The sequence below is a fragment of the Actinia tenebrosa genome, unplaced genomic scaffold (genome assembly GCF_029948245.1).
Source record: "Actinia tenebrosa isolate PJP-AT-01 unplaced genomic scaffold, QUT_ActTen_1.0 utg2038__unscaffolded, whole genome shotgun sequence".
Taxonomy (NCBI): Eukaryota; Metazoa; Cnidaria; class Anthozoa; order Actiniaria; family Actiniidae; genus Actinia; species Actinia tenebrosa.
The window spans coordinates 247,039-267,201 of NW_028292600.1; the positions used below are offsets into that span (position 1 = coordinate 247,039).

Here is a 20,163-nt window from a genome sequence, read left to right on the forward strand (position 1 = left end):
AATGTAAACGATAACAACCAGTTTAGGGAGTGTAAAGATGGGGGAGTACGATCTGTGAATTGTAATGCTTACTTTGGAAATGTGAACAATTTTAAAATAAATAGTATAAAATGAATAGGTGTATACGCCTACTTGCAAGTACAACGTTGTCATACGAAAATAGAACATTAGTAATTTAGTGGGATAGGAATTATATTAAAAAACAAAAGAAGATCACTGAAGCTGAACTTTTTCTTTTGTCTTTTAGTGAATTCCCTTCTCACTAAATTACAAATGTTCTATTCTTGTACTGACAACCTTCTTGCAAGTAGGTGACATTATATTATGTCCCTGGGAAATTATATAACTTCCCAGGGACATTGTATAATGTATGCTTGCATTTATTCTTAAGTAACGTGTAATTCAATAGCCTCTCTCTTCCCTTCTGAATTCAATTCCCTCCCCGGCATGAAGTTACTTGTCAGTTCAGGTGACCGCGGCATAGTTCAGGTGACCGCGGCATAGTTTGGCGCATGCGCATTATCATTGCAAAATTTGGTCGCCATTTTGTATGGTAACTATGGTTCCAAGGTAGATTTCAAAGATTTTTCTTTGTAGAGTTCTTCAGATCCTTATATATAATTCTTCGATTAACCATCGTCTTGGCCGTATCTCCCATGGGTATTATATATGTAGCTCCTTCGAACGTCTTCGAATGCCAACCTGATGCATCCATACACGATAGGCGTCTACTTTGCTCTCGTTAATGGAAAGGCTTTGTCTTATCGACGGTCTTACTAGTGGCGTTTTAAAACGAATACGATAGGTTGCTGTAACATCTTGTGCATGCATGATAGGCTATAAACCGCAATAACAAAAGAAAGTCTCTTACAAGGTAAGTTGTCTAGTAGCTATTCTTTTGGAAACACAATAGAAATCATGACCATGAAGGTGATTTTATATCTGATATAGATTCGTCTTCATTTGCATAAACTTTAACTTGGATTTTCTCTATCAAACTTGGTTCATTTTGTAAAGAATTCAGTACAATATGAGAACATACATCATCAGTTTTTGAAGCCGTTCAATAAACTCGCAGATCGTGTGTTATCAGGTCTATAAACACTCGGCTACGCCTCGTACTGTTTTTAAATCCTGATTAAACACTTCTGCGAGTTTATTGAACAGTACATAACGAAGTCTGCGCTTAGCTCACCTATTGATATTAATGTGCCAGCCAGAGCTTATTGACTACTGAAACAAAGAGATCTTTTGTTTTAATGATTGGCAAATTTGAATGAAAAAGATTCCTGACGTCAATGTTTGTCAGTGAATATCGCTATATTTATTTACATAAATCTCTCAAACCACTGGCAAGTTATCAATTAGTAGCAATTAGTATCAACTAGTATCAATTTTGTATTAATTTCTATGGATTGATCTCACTCAGTTTTCTGCTATCAATATTATTATTAAACAGTAATGATGAAAAGGTAAATTATACACTGTGAAAAGATGAAAAAACTTACTGATGTTTTGGACACTAGTCCTTCGTCGGAGTAAAAGAGAAAGAAGTCAGTAAGTTTTTTCATCTTTTCACGGTGTATGATTTACCTTTTTATCATTACTGTTTCATTAGAAACACCGACGCAGCTCACACTAGTTTTCAGCTAGTTATGTCTTCTTAATATTATTATTAGTTATGCACCTGTCACTGAAAACCCCCACCCCCCCTCCCCCCCACCCTAGGGAAGTCTGGGGCATTAGTCATAAAGCAAAACAAAACTAAGATAATGCACTATATAGAGGGGACATTTTTTATTTCAAACCCCCAAACAAACATGAACAAAGTCCCCCACTATGGGGGAAAACTAATTTACTAATTACCTATTCTAAAGGTTTGTGCAATTACAAGAACTTTTAAAACATTACTCGTGTCTATTAATTTCCAAATTATACTCGAGATCGTGCAATTTCGTATACTAATCCCCACCACACCACCGCAACGGATGAGCTCATGTTTTGTAATGTTGCCTTCACTCGAAACGCTTTTATTCTCAATTAAATATACATTGTACGATATACTTTATCATTTACTGTACCTTTGCTACCTATCTACGATACCTATCCATATTATACTCATATAAGTCTCATACGCTCAACTCTTTCAATCACCCACTGCCTTGAAGTTTATTTATTTTATTTTATTTATCTATATCTTTCCTTTTTTATCATTTTTCTTTAATTGCATTTTTTGAATTTGCTTTATATAAAATGAAACTGAACAGAAGCTGCACATTTTAAAAAATCATTGTAGACAAGCTTTTATATTAATATGAAGTCCAAAGCTCTATTTTAAAACATGAAAGTTTGAGGCAAAAATATCAACATTGGAAGACTGTCATCAGAAACATTAACACTGCTATTGGCAATGTTCCTATCGGGTCATACCTGGGTTATCAGTTTTTTGATGAAAACAATGAAGAAATACAGTTTGTGTTTGATAGGCGACAAGAAAACATCAGAAGTGAGAGTGATGTATTGAAGTATGTAAAGCCATTCCCTAGTTTACCAGTAGGTGCAATTGACAATATCCCCTTTGTACCTCCTGAAAATCTTATGCCTGAAGAAGTAAGAGTTTTATCATCTATAACATTAACTCTTGAGAGGGCTCAGGAACTCTTTGACAAAACTGTAGGACAATCATTACTTCCTGAATGGTTTGAAGCAAGAAAGAAAAGACTAACAGCCTCAAATGTTGGTGCAGTACTTCACCGTAAGAAAAAACCAACCGAGTCATTTTTGCAAAGCATTTTTGATCCTAAAGACCTGTCAAATGTAGAGTCAATAAGGCATGGGAGACAAAATGGGCTGAAAGCACAAGCTATATATGCATGTGAAATGCAAAAGAAAAACAGAAAATTCACTGTCTTTGAGGCAGGGCTTGCTGTCAATCCTTCGCTGCCTTTCCTTGGTGCAACACCAGATGCAAAAGTATTTGATCCAACAGAAAAATAGCCATTTGGGCTTCTAGAGATCAAATGCCCTTTCACTTGGAGGGACATGACCTTTGAAGATGCTTGTCAGGACCCAAAGTTTACCTGTGAGATTGTTGATGGAAAGTACTGCTTAAAGAAGAACCATAAGGCTGGATACTATGCACGAGTGCAGGGACAGCTTGCTTTGTCAAAAGCAAGGTGGTGTGATTTTGAAGTCTATTTAACAGCATCTAAAGAAATGAATGTACAAAGAGTCTATTTTGATGAGGCATACTGTGATCAAGTTCTGCCTAAACTGAAAGACTTTTATTTCAAGCATGCTATACAGTTCCTTGTATGATAAACTGTTTAGTGTTACACCCTCAGTAATTACTGTTATGCAAATAATATTGTGGTTGTGGTACAGAATGCCTGAATAGAAGTTAGTCATTTGAGTAAATGCAGGTGGTTAAAACTTGCAAGGAATAATATACAGCTGATAAAGTGTTTCAAGACAATGTTCAAAGTTTTAAAAGTTTTATTTCAAACATGGGGTTTACACCTTGATAACTATTACGACCTATTTAAACCACATTCCATTCCCTGTAATAGTTCATCATTCCCTTAGTTAAGGAACTTGTCATATCAGTGTGTTGTAGGCTCCACTTTTGCTTCATTGTATAACAACAGGATGGCAGGTATTAGACTGCTACTCTAAAATAGGGTCCATGAAGTTACTTATTACACAGCAGACTGTCCAAAGTTGGTTAACAGTACCAAGTAAGGATATAGGTAATGGCTTTGAAAAAATCCCAAACCTCCTGACTTTTCCTATGGCTCTTCCTACATGTATTCTATGTTGAGCAATTGTTTGAGTTTTTAATACATCTGACTCTTGAAACTGAGCTTCTGAGCCCAAAAATGGTGGTATCTTTAATTGCAAACCAATACCCTTTAATTCACTCTCTATGTCAAAACCTTTATCAGCCATTATGGAGTCATTAGGTAATATTTCCCTAAGTGATAACTTCCTTTCTAGAATATTCAAAAACCCAGACCTTGTTACTATTTGCTTGTCAGATGTAGACCCAGTATATAGCTGTGATATAAAAATAAACCCTCCTTTGGCATCAACTCCCACAAGGCTCTTTAAAGTATTAGTACTCTTATATGATGAGTAACTCTGTGACTGTTTTACAAAAGGTGAAGGTGTCTCTATCTTGAGTTCTGTACAATCAATGATAATGATATTATTGGGGTATTTTTCTTTAAAATCTGAGGGCATATTATGAAGTAAAACATTTCTGTGGGGCCACATCTTAAGCTCTCCTAAGTGAACATACAAATAATTTAACCATGTTGTTATTATATTACTTACAGATCCCTCAGCAATGTTAAAACGAAATGACAAATCAGTGACAGTGAGTCCTAATTTAAGCCTCATCATGAAGAGTAAAAATTCATCTTCCAGATCTAACTTGTGTTTTCTTGCCTTATTTTCACTTCTGCCATTCCCTCCATATTCAGTATCACCATCCAACTCTCCACTACTAGAATTATCATCACTTTCACTGTCCTCAGAATCTGAATGCTTGGTTTCCTGTATTGACTTGAACAAAGCTGAAGTATCTATACGATTATTTTGTGCTTGGTCTGTTCCCCAGTATACAATGTTTTCTCTTTTTAATCCCGGTACTACAAATTCAAGAAATTCCTTAAACTGCATGTAGTTTTTGAATCCAGTGTGATGTGAGAAAAACCTCTCTTCTTTTTTGGAAGTAGGGCACCTTGTTTTTAACATTTTTATTGATAGTTGGTCAGAACATGGGATGTCCAAATCTGTTTGATTGCCACGATTTGCTGTAGATTCTGAAGCCATATCATAAAATCCTTCTCCTTCAGATGCTGATTCTGTTTCTTCATCTTTAAGCATTTCTCTTTTCCTTTGAAGTTGTTCTCTTTTGACTGATAGAGGTCTTTCATTGCTCTCTCTATAAATGAAAAAGGCAAATTGTATTAAGATTTTAAGTATATATTAGCCTTCATTCATAGTAATGTATGGCAGGGAGGGAGGGGGGAGGGGGCAGATGACATTTGGGTGGAGATCACAAATTTTTTAACGAGTTTAGGGGGTCTCTCTTTTTTGAAGACTGCAGATTTTGAGTTCACGTCTAAATTTTTATTTTTCTCTTATTCTCTCCACTTCATTATATACACACCGAACGCATAATTTATTGCTACTATACTATGTCTATTCTTTGCGTACATATTTACGGTGTTCAACTTACCTCTGGAGAAAAAATATCGCTCTGGGATCCTCAGAGACGACATTGTAGTCTGTCAACACCTGATTGTTTGACAAAACTAAAAGAATTTTAACTCACCTTTGGAAGACTTTTGTCTTTTGGGAATCCATGAAATGAAAGCGTCGTATCGTTTGAACTATTATAACAATTGAACATGCAACAATAGTGAACCATTTTCAAGCTTTTAATTTTCCACTTCAATAGTATTTGGCTGAAGCGTGCTTGAAGTGTGCGTGTGTTTACCCATTTCAGACCACGTGACCGATCGGTGACGTAGGAAGCTGAAAGGGTCTATTCAGATATTTATATAAAACATACCAAAAATGTGTTCACTTTACTTATATTTTGATTCTCCATCTTGGAATTTTAAGAAGAATTAAGCACATGGTTGCTCTGCCAAGATTCCTCCACCCAAGTCTTCCACCTTTCAAAATTGACAAATCCCCCACCCCTAAAAGCCAGGCAAAATACTAAAACACATATAATCCTCCAACCCATCGGGCAAATCAATAGATCAAATCCCCAATAATTCAATAACCATGCCCCATACCCCTCTGGGGTGGGTTGGGAGAGTGGGGGTTTCCAGTGTCAGGTGCATTAATTAACTGTTATCAATTGAAACCAGTTATCATTTTTATCAATTGACCAATTTTTTTGAGGTAAAAAAAAATTTGTACCACCGGTTTTTCATGGTGTGTCCTCTTTTCTACCACTTTTTTCATCACCTAGCAATCAAAATATGTTGTGGACTCCCAAGACTACGCTCTGTGTTTTGGAGGCTAGATAATGCTATATGATGAATATTAAATGCATATTTATGATCATATATTTTTTATATATAATGATAATAAGATTTTACAAGCAAAGGTTCTGTATATTAAACTGACACATTTCAATGCAAAGCTGGTTGGTTTTACCAAATAATTAAGGTGTGCAAACTCTTGTTTGGCAGGAATAAGCCTGTGCATAGAATGCTATGCCAATATAATTTATTGAATGTTTTGATACTTTTGTGTGTTGCACTAGAACCTAGCTCTGTCCTATTGTAAATTAATCTTTTTTGAAATTTTATTATATTATTCAATAGATCAAAATTAAATAGGGAAGTTTTCATAGTGGAGCTCCCGGGTGGGCTGAAGGCGTGCGTGAGCGGAGCTCCATAGGTATAGAATATGGTAAACTATGCAACTCATTTTTTGTGGTCATCGCATGGGAACCCTGTGTGTAATGCTAAAAGTGTCGCCCACCAGGTGTACATCGTGTTTCTGATTGGTCGAGCTTTCAAATCACACGTCACTTGGAAAATGACGACTTTTTTTAACGAGCTTTTTTAACTATCATTTTTTTGTAAATGTAAAAATGAAACAAAAAATTATTGAAGAAATCATGGAAAAAAAGAATTTGCCACAGTGTGAAGATAGAGGTTAGGACAATTTTCTATTTTGTTTTATTTAGTGTAGATAACATAGCTACAACATTACCGGAAAACGAGCAACAAACTAGCATGACGAACGAGCGAAAAAAGTGCTTGTTTTGTTTTTATGGTAAGAGTATTTGTAGTTCATACATGATATAAAATAATCATTTGAAAAAGCACTTTTTGAATTCCACAGTTAAACTGCAAATCCAAGAGATTTATGACAAAGTTTAAAGCTAAATAACATTCCTAAAATTACCGGCAAACAAGCAACGAACTAGATTGACAAACGTGCAAAAAAAGTGTACCTGTTTTGTTATTATAGTAAGAATACTTTCATTTTGAATTTCATTCAATAATTTTATATTTTTCTACAGATAATTTATCTAAATATTAAATGAGTTTTATAATTACACCAAATATTTATTGAGCTTTTCGACCTAGTACATGATTATAAAAAATAGCTTATATTTGTGTTGTTGTGAGATATGTTATTGTATAAAGAGTGGTACCTTGTCTTTCACTTTCAAAAGCTGAAAAATATTTTAAAAATTTCCAAACGCCAATGTACTGACAAAGAAAATTTTATTTTGTATTTGCATTGCATTTTGCATTATTTTCTATTTTGCCTCAGTTGTTCTTGTCAAAAATAAATGAATGTAAACTTATTAGTTTTTCAAAAACGTTTGTTGTTAACAAGATGAAAACTGGTAAAACTGAATTTTCAAAATCTAGTAAGCTTATGTTTTCAAGCTTCTCGAAAAATGATTAAGACTTTTGTGAATGAAAATACAGTTCTTGTAAAAACATAAAACTTTTGGTGTGGATAATTAACCAAACATCGTTATTAGTGTAAAAGAAGTAAAAGTAAGCTTATGTATTTTCTCACCTTTTTTTTTTACCAGTTTTCAAGTCTGCATGTTTCATAGTCTTGATTTGTCCATAAAAGTTCGGAAATCTCCAAAATTTCGATTTGAATGAAAGACATTCGAAATAAATATTTCACTAAACCTGATATTGTATTGGATTATTTGTAGTTATCTTTCGTTTTATAAGTAAAATTAACCAGGAATATAATTCAAAGCTTAAAAAATGTCGGCCATGGAAAACTTTGTCGAAGAATCTTACAAGAAAAAAACTAGCCCCTGGGGGGGGGGGGGGGGGGGGGGGGGGGGGGGGGGGGGAGGGAGGTTGGTGGTTGTGTACAAAATTCATAAAAGTGGGAGAATATTCTCGTGCAAAGAAAACGATGTAGTGCATTTTGATTCGTTTTCAGTGCATGTTTTTTATTATATTGAGACATTATCTTAATATTGAATAAAAAAAATTGAAGATTTTTCCCCGAGTTTAATTTTATCTTCCACATTAATTCAAATTGGGCTCCCTGTGACTTGCGTATCGGGAGCTCCGCTTTTAGGCAGTGCCTAAATATATTTAATAATTTATGTAGAGGGGGGCTGTGATGATCTTGAAGGGGGGTCTATGTTTTTTTCCTGTTCATTTTTATGGGGGCTATTGAAAATTCCTCTTATTGTGGAAGAAAGTGTATACGTAGGGGACATCAATAAATTTCAAAAATTGTCACCATCATTTTACTCATAAGAGCAGGATCTTGACAGTCCCAATGAAAGATGAATTCACACTGATTCTTGCTTTTCCAAAACTTTAATATATAATTCCTTGTTCTGAAAGTTTATAATTATTCCAATTTTAAGTATAGGATCACAGAAAAATCTGAGAAAACTATTTAAAACACAGGTATTTGGGCTCAAGCAGTGATAGGGGAAGTAATAGGGTGAAAGAGGAAAGAAAGATTTAGAGGAGTATATATATATATGGAGTTAAGGATGGTACCTACTATTGTCCAAGCCCACATGTACCGCTCATCTACATTCAAGGAATTTCAAAATTTATTACTCAAATTGCACAAAACAAAGCGTTTATTTTCAATAAAAGTTAAAGCAGAAAACAATTTTAAGTAACCTAGGCTTGTTAAAGAAATAATTTCCTATATGAGGTTTAAGTATAATTGACAAAAAATCATAAGTTTTTTGGGCACAGGGTGTTTTGAAATAATGCCAGACTCATAGTTCTCAAAAACCAAATCCTTTCAATAATAAAGCTTTTATCTAGGTGTGTATATGTAATTATAGTTTTGAAAGTATTTTTTTAGTCAATAAACACTTTCATCATGAAAGTCTTTTATTTTGGAGTTTTCAATCTAAAAAATGAACTTATTATGTACCAAATATTTCAGAAATTCTTTTCTGCTGTTAGGTAAAAAGCTGATATTAGGCAGATTAAGATTCATGTTTTTCCTTCTCACAAACGGCAAACGTGACCACGTTTTCATTGTTTCCCAACATTTCATTTTACCTTTTGCAAAACTTCTCGACAAAGACAAATACATTCTATTGTTTATCTACTACTTGGAGATTTTCACTAATTTTAAACAGTTTTTTAATGGTCAACTGATGTTTCACATTTGCCGTAAACGAGAATCTTAAACTCTCTAATAACTTCCTGTAATTCCTGTAATTTATTGGTTTTCACTAGCGACATAAGCGACGGAAGCATGAGCATAAGCATAAGATCGTTGGGTTCTAGTGAAAATGAATGTGACGGAAGCATAAAAAAACAATAGGAAGCCATTGTTTATGAAAGAATCCAATGTGTACAGGGGACTGAGTACGAGAATTTAATTGGATTACCACCTTGTGCTTCTGTAAGCGACCAAAGTATAAGAATCTGGTTTTCACTAGCGACATATGGACGTACAAGCATAATGTAAGAAAAAGGAAACCTTCCCTTCCTTCTGCTTAATATGCTTCCGTGGATGTTCTGCTTCTGCTTACGTCTCCGTTTTTTGATTTTCATAGGAACATAAGACGTCTTACGCTTCTGCTTCTGCTTCCGTTTCTGCTTCCGTCACTAGTGAAAACCAGGCTTTGCACTACATGTGAGTCGGTATTTAACTCTCTATTCTTAGTTGAGCGTCCTTATATATAATTATATACACATATGAGTATTATGATGTAATGGAATAACTAATAAGTGAATTATTACAGAGCAACATTCCTCCCTTGTTTAGAAAGATCTTACTATAGCCCAATAACAACGACAATGTATAGATATATTTGTTTCTAATATTGAAATGTTTAACTTTTCTATTGGTATAGTTGCTATGCATAATGTTGTAAATATGCTGGTTGTGATTTTGACCACATAGATCTTCGAGGGAAATTGTTATTTCCTTGTGCAGGTTGTGAAGATGGTTGGTGATTGGTGCTGACTGGCTGATGCTAGCCTGATGACGATTATTTGAAACAGTTAAGTCACCTTCCTCATCATCATTGTACTGTGATCTGTCTGTTGTGGTCCAATACTTCTTTACATTTATGTGAGGCATTTTTTCTGTGTTTGTTGCTGTTTGTGTCTTGTATAGAACGATCTGTGAGCCAGAAAGACGCGAACAAATAGATGTTGTGTGATGTGTTACATTAAAACTTGTCAATGAAACTTGCAAACTATCCGATTTATGTAAGAAGTATTTGCTTGTTTGCCCAAATCTTTCTGCAAAAACTTTTTTTATATCCAAGAAGCTTTAAAATAGCTGAAATGAAAACGAATGAAAATAGAGAAACATCACAAAAGAATAAATAGGAGCCGGCAAACTATCCAATTTGTGTATTTGATTGAAATATTTGCTTGTTTACCATGCAAATCTTGAGCACAAAAACACAGCTATTTTCTCCAGTATTGTTTATGTTAAACTCATGGCAAATACATTAAGGGAAACACATGGCGAATGAGTTTTAAAAACGTTGTGTGACAAGATTTAACTATCTACTTTTAATTAGATACACAAATGTTTGTTGTTCAGTTGCGAAGGACACTAAGAAGTGGAGTTTCTTTCAACTGAACCGTTTGTAGCTTTTACTAATAAATAGTTTCAGAAGTCAACAGCTTTCATTTTTACCTGATTTAGATGTTGATGAACTTTAGAAAAAAACTTTAAAAGTATGTGAAACATATAAATAATCAATCAGAACCGAATGGTGTTTTGAATTCATAATTTCAATCCAAAAACGATTTGATCGATTACAAAAACAGTTAGCATTTCATTCATACGCTAAACTTAGCCAATGACATTTCCACATGTACACAGTTATTAAATACTTTAAACAATGGCCTACTATTTAAGATATTTGGAAGGTGTTTGTTTGAAAAAGGCTGTGGCATCGATGTAATCATCCAGCCCACAGCCAAACTCACAGTTCAATGCCCATAGTTTAGATTTCTTTTTTGATCAAAATCTTTTAGTCAGTACTACTCAAGACAACTTTTAAAACTTTTTAAACTATACTCTTTTACATAAACTATGTACACAAAATATAGGACGTGTTATATGCTTTAGTTATATATATGTGGATCGAAAGTGTATATATTAGGTGGTTCAAAAAGACCTGGACCTGGCTCAAAAAGACCTGGATTGAAAAGACCTTGGTTCGAAAAGACCGGTTACCTTGTTGTCATAGGATCTTTCCTGAATGTGGTTGAGTATTTGTTTCTTCGCTTTTGCTGCACTAAGACTTACCCTTCCTACCTTCAAGCTGTGTTGTCTGTGTACACTACAACAATAACAACAACTTTATTCTCATTTCAATAATAATGTTACAATTATAATTGCTTAACTGCAGTTAGCATAAAAAAAGTATTCGAGGCGAAAGCAATTTGAGAAAAACAAAATTAACATAGCTTAATTGATACAAAAAAGAATTAAAAAAAAAAAAAAAAATGAAGAGAAACAAAAGAAAAAAAAGCAAGACAAAGGGACAAATTAAAGGGACAACCTTTCGAGAGGTATATATATCTTATGTAATATTATATATATATTTTCTAGTTATGGTAAGTATGAATTTTAGACTAGACTTAACTGGCAAAAAGACAACAATTATTTTTGCAGAGGCATTCCCTGAAAAAATAAGAAATAAGATAAGAAATGATGTTAATTTTTAAGTTAAAACTATTTTGTAGTTGATGTTTTCACGAGATAAATGATTTGTTCCAATTCTATATCATTTTGCTTTCTCTAAGATTTGTAGGAGAAGGTTTCTGATTTGAGATTTAAATTGTGGTTTCCTTAAAAGTTTTAGTGATAATGGAAGACTTTATTCCATATTTTAGGACCCATAGATAGAAAAGAACGCCTTAATAACTCAGTTCTGACACTCTCAATGTAGAAACATTTATTTGAAATTGATATTGTTTTGTAGTGATGAATATTTTCTGATATTGTAAATAACATATTCAAATTAACAGGGGCCGCATTATTAAATATTTCGAACATTATGATGGACATACGTTCAAAGTAAAGAAAATTTAAAGATATAGAGATCTTGCCTGTAGGAAGAAGGGAATAGCATGTTCTCTAGTTTGTGATAGAGAAGTTTATTAGTCGAAGAGCACGCTTTTGGAGTACGAGCAGTCGATTTAGGTTTGTCTTTGCACTGTTACCCCAGGAGCAAATTCCATAGTAAATATAAGGATTTATCAGTGTTTTATAAATGTCAAGAATGGCTTCACTTGGGATATGTTATGTCTAAGATTAGCTATGATACCTATAGATGTACTTATTTTCTGTGAGATATAGTCTACATGTATATGCTGTTTCCAGGATAGTTGTGAGTCGATCAACACCCCTAGATACTTAATAAAATCTTTATGTTCAATTTTTTCAAGTTTGTTTAAGTTATCTGGAAGATAGATGGAAGGAATAAATGGAAGTATTTTTTGCCTAGGTCTGAAGATTACGAAGTTAGTTTTTTTAATGTTTAACGACAACCGATTGGTTCGTAAACCATTCCGACAGCTTATAAAGCTCAGTGTTTACGATAGCTTGTAGTTCCTTTAGGTTTTTATGTTCACATAACAGACTTGTATCATCAGCTTTAATCATTTGCTCCGCATCTCTCTGACCAACAGTGTCATCATAAATGCTGCTAGCTTAATTGAATGGTTTGAATCTTTGTTCTTAATTCTCTGTATAGAAGCAGTTTGGCATGTAGTCTGTCCGGTAATTCGGTGTTGAGTTGTGTGGTAGTTTAACAGCAGGTTGCATAGTCAGGACAAGCTTTTTTATGACCTCATTAAAGCAGTCTATTTGCCCATTTACTAGGGGCCAATATTCAGTCTCTATATATGGTGATTTATCAGATAAAACAATTACCGAATAATTCACCTGTTGGGAAAGGGCCGCATACATCAATGGCTAGCTCCATCCAGGGTGCTTTTGGTAGCTCAATTAGGGCACATTGGCTGTGGTGTTGGGGCTGAAGCTGTACGTTGGCAAGGGTAACATCATTTAACATGTTCTTCAACCTTTTTATCCATCTTGGGCCACCATAACTTAGACCTGATCCGCTGCTTTCACTTTGTCATGCCAGCATGTGCTTCATGTGCTAGTTTTATGGCTTGTTGTCTGAGTTTCTGTGGAAGGGCAATACAGGTCCCTGGTAGTAGGATATCTTGATCTGTGATGCAAAGTTCATCAACGACTGATTTGAAGGGTTAGGAGATCTTGTGCTGCTGTTTCTTTCTCAGGTTCTTGCAGATTGCTGTCAACTCAGTATCTTCAAGAGAGGCTTTCCAGATGTCTTGTATTGTCATAGCTTGTATTGTCATATGCTTCTCTAAGCTTGGCAGGAAAACAGCAAGTTTAGCTTGACGTGCAAACACACCGAAAACAGATTTTGTCATGCCATTTTCTATGCTGTGTAAATAATGCTTGTCACGCATTTGGCATAAGATTTATCCCTAATAATATTCTTTTAAATATTGTATTTCTTAAAAATGCCTGTATGCCCCTATTTTTTCTTTGTTCAAATGATAAGGTAAATGCCAAATTGGCCTTGTGAAATGAAATGTATAAAATATAATTGGTTTTCAAAAGAATATGGACACAATCTTTATGTACCTAATGATTGAAAATAGGGAGCACGAAGCTAAGAAATTATATATATTATAGCCAACTTTTAAAGTCATTTTAGAATTGGGTATATTTTAGTAAAGAAACAAATTAAAGTGGCAGTCATTTAGAGGACAATTTTAAATAGAAATTTCTCAAAATCTTTTGAATTTTTTTTAAGCCTTATCATTTCTTTTAAATGCATGGTGACCCCTACTTATCTAAACAGAGTTTGACAACCCTTTGACATGTTAAAACAACTTACATAGTCATTTAAAAAATTATTGATTCTCAATTAGTAGGGACCGTCCTTAAGTGAAATAAAAAGAAAAGGTAACAATAATAATGAACTCAATGTTAGGAAAAACATTAAAAATTAATGTAGTATGGCTTTTTCGGTGCTCAGTAATAAAGCATGCAGTAAGTGGTGTAAGCCTGAAATAAGTGTAAGGAGAAACATAAGCCTTAGATGATTGCTAATTCTCACGCTTGAGTACTTGCGACGGTTCCTAAGTGCTTTATCACTTAATAAGAGAGCACAGAAAAAGCTGTTTATTCGTTTTGGCATATATATAGCTACTGTACTTTTTTTTTGGTATCAAATTTAATTAAGCAAAGAGATGGCATCAGCACTGTGCTCCGTTTACTAGTGAAGCACAGTTTTCGACCAATCAGCTTGCGCATAATATCCTAACTATATTAAGAAATTATGTATAAATATGAGAGAATCAGTGAAGTTGAATATTTTTGAAATTGCTCTGATCTTACTCTCTTCAAACAGTTTAAGCACGAGGAGAGGAAAGTTGCATGCAAACCCATTTTAAACTGAAATGCACAACAAAAACTATAATTCTATAATAATGTAACTCTTTATGATAGCTGATGATAGTCACCCAAAGCCATATTCCTGTATATATGTCTTACATTTACTAATTGCTCATACAAGTACATAGTTTAATAAGCTTGGTCTTGTATTATATCTAGCTACAGGTATATTATATATACACATATATATATATATGGTGTGTGTATATATATACAGCTACATTTCACATGTTAATAAGTCTTGTTTACTTATTAAGTAATGTATACAATATGATCATGAGTGGCTGTGTTGTATCAGATATACAACCACAAGCCGAAGGTGAGTGATTGCATATCTGATACGACACGGACACGAGTATTGTATATTACTTATATTAGGAAATGTCTAGGTGTATACATTCATGTTCTACTATAATTTTAAAGATAAAATTGAATTTGGCTAAGAAAATTGGAGTTAAAGTTTATGCAAATCAGGACGATTTTGTATCAGATATTTTTCAAACTCATTAATAATGTATGAGGAAAACACAACAGAAATCACGACCGTGAAGAGTGTTGTAAATCTGATACAAAACTGTGTTCATTTGCATAAACTTTAAGTTGGATTTTCTTGGCCAGATTCACTTTAACTTTGAAAATTTTAGTGAAACACAAAGGAACTATTCAGTATTTGTGTCTGTGTTGTATCAGATATATACAATCACTCGGCTACGCCTCGTGGTTGTATATCTGATACTATACAACACGGCCACTCATACTGTATATATTACATAACCTCCTCCACAGACAATGATTTCTATTGTGTTTTTCTCATTTATTATGCTTGAGTTTTATAATTACTTATTAAATGATGAGGTAGAAGTGGATCACTGGAAAACTGAGGTATCATGATCAAACAGCAAAAATTGACCAGCGACAAATAAAAACATGCCTGCCATGCATTGCAATAAAAAATATAAAATTCAAAAATTATTTTTTATGCAATGTAATTAATTTATTAAATTGTTGCAATGTTTTTTTTTTAATTTGGTGGCCTAGAAATCCATAATTTCAAGAGGAAAAGTGACATCTCAGTTTGGTAAATTTTCTTGATTTAGCTGATTGGCTAACATTTTCCCCTTCAGATAAGCTGGATATTTTGTTTCAAGGGATCATATTTTTGACTACTCCTAACTCAATTACTTATTCAATTACTTGTTCAATAATTTTATATGTATGCATAAATATTTGTATGATCCATAATTATCTATGTTTTTCTTTGTACCAAAAGCACAAAGAGGTTTTTCAGTTATGATATTTTGATATTTAATTGTCATTGTTTTGCTAGTCTTTAATCACTACAGATGGAAACAGATGATTTTTTTAAAAAGAAAAAGACATGTATTTGATACATATATAAGCAAGTGTTCATTGCTTTTACGTACATGAAATGTTTTGAGACACATCAAACCCATGATTCTTTAGTGGGTTGCTTTGGTTTATAGTTGATTATATAATATGAATTGTCATTTTATTATTACTGTAGGTGCAATATGCTTGGACGTAAACACAAGGGAGTTGAATGTATAAGATGAATCAAGATAACGATGATTCTGGATTGGCTGAAGTATGTAGGTCCCCTCATAATCAAATATGAAAGCATAAGGTTTTGAATTGTCATTATGAATGACTTCACTTTCATCAATATTTAATCCATCAATGTGTTTACAATGAGCAATTATTGATGAGGTTGAGCATGATATTGTAAATTATCAAAACTGAGACTGTGTTATCTGCCATAGCCATGGCTTCATGCATGCATCATCATCATCATCATCTTTGAGGGTCTTCAAGTTCCAAAGTATTCACCGACTTGTCAAGACTGTTTTAAAGTGCACAGCATTAGCATATGACATGGAAAAACCTTCATAACTTCGAGAAGCCGCACTCAAACTATGTAATTTTTTCGGGTTATTCAACATCTTACCCCATGTAGAATCAATACTGAGAATATTGTCAGAAGGGTGATAGGCACTTTAAAGACTGTACTAACTTTTTTGTCTTTCCACTTGTTTGTTTCTTTTTTATTTCATTTCTGAGGTTAAGATATTTAACAATTACTCACTGAAGGCAAAGTGACTATCAGTGGAGTATTTACTGAGCCCCGAGTCTTCAAGAGGCGAGCAATGTCAGATTTCTTAAAATTTTGCATGATGAAATATCATAGAAGTAAATGAAGCAGATAAAAAATGGGGGTTACCGATTTCATTAAGCCATATTTTACTGGAAAATTAATTGGTTGTAACCCATCTTTCTGATAACTTTATAAAATGACCCAATAATTGCTTTAGCATTTAAACCTTATGTTGGAAATTAGAAATATAAAATGGTACTGGGCTATGTATATACAGAGAGAAAAAAAAATACAGAGTTTTTATGGAAGAAAATTGTAAGTTCCTGGGGTAGGGGTGTTCTTTTACAAATTCACTTCCTGGTGGTTATGTACATTTTCTGGCTCTACAAATTGTAAATACCAGGTATAAAAATAATGTAAAGTTTATTACATTTGTCTACTTTTGAACTTTGACATTCCTTGGTATTTTATTCTTCCTATTATTTCTTAATTGGTTGATTGTTAGGATGGGCATGGGGATTTTACGGAGTTGGAAATTGTTGCAATGTACCTTTGAAGGTTACCCTGTGTCCTATATTGTGCAGCACCAGCCTGCGGGTAAAATCTCAAATATTAAATAAGTAAACTGAAAACTTATTGCTTTTGGTAGTCTAATTTTTGAATTCTGTCGTTTACGAGTTGTGCATATTGCATGTACTAGATAATAAGACTAAGTAAGTAAGATAATGAACTTGAGTGTGTTATGGGATATAGCTAGAGTCCCTAACATTAGATAGAAAACCACACGGGCTCCACCCTTGCCGCTTTCTATCTAATGTGAGGGACTCTATATCTCATAAAACACTCAAGTTCATAACTATCTTAGAATATGATCACACTTTTTGTTTGTTCCTCTCTCAAAAAATATAAATCTAATAAACTTTGGAATAAAAGTAAAGATATGTTATAAAATGAGAATAACAATGGCAGTTTTAACATCATGATAATAATAATAATAATAATAATAATAATAATAATAATAAAATAATAATAATAACGTACTTTTATAGTGCACTTCAAATATCTCAATGTGCTTTACATTCATAAGTGGAGGACTTTACAGGCTGTGTATTAAGGTGCCATACCAGCTGTGCAGCTTACAATCATGAGTGTAAACTGTTAGTAGACTAGTATTATGCCTCCAAATTGGGATAGGCTGTTGAGCCAGGAGACAATCCCCCACTCTTACACCAATAATTCAACAGGTTCTTTTATGTCCCCCATGAACATGACTAAAGAGATGCAAGGGCTAATTAAGGTTTCTGTCAAGTTTAAATAAAATTTCAGGAAAGAACAAAATTATTTTAAGTTAACACTTTTTAACAATATACGATACAAAGTCTGATAAATTTTTTATATGGCTGCAATTTTTTAAACTCCAAGGTCTTTCAATCAAAGCAAAAAGACAGCAAGTCAGAAATTCGAACATAGTAGCACTATAATTTCCCATCCCTCTCCCAACAAGAACTCAAGCATCTCTCCTCACCATAGTTAATAGAGGGGAAATCATAATTCCCCTCTATTAACTATGTCCTCACATATCTCCCTCTCACTCCTGCTGAGAATATTTAGCAGGAAAAAGAACACAAGCTAGTCACAAAATGAAATGCTTATTACTGGGTTGCCTGTACCAATGCACGCTCCAAGAGCCTCTTGTTCTTTAAATTGTTTTGCATGTTTTTTAAATTGTTGAACTAGTTGCCCTTTGAATTGAAATGAAAAACAATCGCACTGAGCATGACCAGAACATTTCCCTAGCACCCACCATGCAGAGTCTGGTAATTAAGCAACAACTGTTGAAAATTCTCCCAAACCCCCTCCCCCCACCGGGTGGCTATCAGGCTATTTAAACACAGAGAATAAGTTTTCTATTGCTTGTATAAAATAAATACTAAGGGAAAACATTCTCACTTGCAATAAAATCTTTATTTGAATTTGATTCCCATATCAAAATACATGTTCTCCATAAATCACGAACTACGATGGTTAGCCAATCAAATTTCCTGTAATAAACTCCAAAGTAGGCAAATGTGAAGCGAGAAAGAATCGCTTGCTGACATTTATCAGGGGGCAGACGGGGGGCTGAACCCCCCCCCCAGGTTTTTCAAAAAATTATTCTAAAACAATGAAATAAATACAAAGAAATGTTCAAAGATTGAATAGAAATCTTAAGAAAAGATTTCAATATTGATTATCTACGAAAGTGATCAAAAGTAGATAACTGAGTGTCGCTGTGACTGGAATTCTCGGTTGAAAGAAACGTGGACTTGCTCAAGGGTAGCATGGGTGGCGTTTGCGGCTAACGCGTCGTCTTTCACCGCTGTGAGTCCAACGGGTCGGGTTGCTGGTTCGAGCCCTGCGGTCGCTACATGTGAATTGAGTTTGTTTGATGTGTTGTTCTCTCCTATGCTACGAGGGTTTTCTCCGGGTTCTCCGGTTTCTTCCCTCCGTAAAAATCAACATGTGAGTTGAGCGTTGTGTGCATAGAATATTAAATGTAGTGGTAGTGCGTGTGGGCGAAAAGTGTCCCCAATTAGTGCGAAAGCGCTAGAACGACTAGACACTTAAATAAAGTGATTTATTATTTATTTATTTATTATTTCAATTTGACAGCCAGAAAACATGGCAGCGAAGTTGATTGTTTCATCTTGCCTCGAGAAAATATTTTGTGGAGCTGAGGAGCTATCGCTGGAAGAAGCTTTGAAGCCGCTGACTGTTTCCTTGAAAAAACGTGTATTTCCTTATCGGCGGTGCATTTAAAGCATATCATAAAATAACTGTTTTGCGTTCTGATTGGTTTGGAGCGCGTGCTTTATGAGAGCACATTGCACGCGCGCGCACTTTCCGTTGCAGTCATTCCTATCTAAAATAACGGTTATTGTAATTTGTATTTTATAAAACAAATAAAAAACTTGCTTGCTATGCTGTGTGCCGTTATAAAGCACTTGGGGGTTGGCAGAACACACGAGAAGTGTCCAGAAGCACTCCGCTACGCGTCGTTCTTCTCCTAACACTTCTCTCGTGTTCTGCCAACCCCTGCGTGCTTTATGACTGCACACAGCACGCGCGCGCGTTTTCTATTTCTTAAGAAAAGCACGTCGCTGCACAACCGAAGCTGTCCTGACGAAGAACGTTTGTTGTAGTTCCTGAGGGAATTCTTGTTGCGGTGACCAGAGATTGTCATGATATGACCTGCTGAAGACCATAGGATTATGCCTGTGGCCCTGACACAAGTCAAAATTTGGACCTTCGTCTTCAAAATAAATTTATCTGCGGAATTTTTTTCCTCGAAAGAAATTCTTCGATGGTGGTGGCATTTATTTAACAAAAGATTTCTCATTAGCACCCATTTTGAACGGCACCACAATGGCCGCCATGCTTCTGTCTTTTGACTCTCTTGGAAATGCTTGCAACCATCAATTTTAATTTTTGAAGTTGTAACACAGGGAGCCCGGCTTGGTGATGCTAAATCGGTAAAACGATCACGTTTCATATGTTGATGACATTACATAACAATCGTAACTCAATACCCCCATATA

The 20,163-nt window shown here is 34.3% G+C and overlaps 1 protein-coding gene, 1 long non-coding RNA gene and 1 pseudogene across 2 annotated transcripts; 2 read left to right on the plus strand and 1 right to left on the minus strand.

Annotated features, from left to right (window-relative positions):
* Window positions 1–533: 533 nt before the first annotated feature.
* On the plus strand, window positions 534–17,536 carry LOC116301986 (uncharacterized). Its single transcript, XR_016118945.1, has 2 exons — window positions 534–874; window positions 15,998–17,536. It is a non-coding gene; the product is annotated as an uncharacterized LOC116301986 (long non-coding RNA).
* On the plus strand, window positions 2,599–3,318 carry LOC148904343 (uncharacterized; annotated as a pseudogene).
* Window positions 3,515–5,437, minus strand: LOC148904344 (uncharacterized). The gene is made up of 3 exons (XM_089025424.1): window positions 5,342–5,437; window positions 4,499–4,944; window positions 3,515–4,444 (listed from the first exon to the last, which is right to left on the minus strand). The coding sequence occupies exons 1-3, from the start codon at window positions 5,435–5,437 to the stop codon at window positions 3,667–3,669; spliced, it is 1,320 nt and encodes a 439-aa protein (XP_088881550.1). The 3' UTR covers window positions 3,515–3,666.
* Window positions 17,537–20,163: the final 2,627 nt, after the last annotated feature.

What these genes read in the sequence shown, in the direction of transcription:
- LOC148904344 (XM_089025424.1), bottom strand. Translation starts at nt 5,437, where the DNA reads ATGGTTCACTATTGTTGCATGTTCAATTGTTATAATAGTTCAAACGAT. An exon ending in AAGACAAAAGTCTTCCAAAG is followed by an intron (nt 4,945 to 5,341) that starts GTGAGTTAAAAT and finishes ATTTATAGAGAG; the next exon opens with AGCAATGAAAGACCTCTATC. An exon ending in GATAATTCTAGTAGTGGAGA is followed by an intron (nt 4,445 to 4,498) that starts GTTGGATGGTGA and finishes AAATAAGGCAAG; the next exon opens with AAAACACAAGTTAGATCTGG.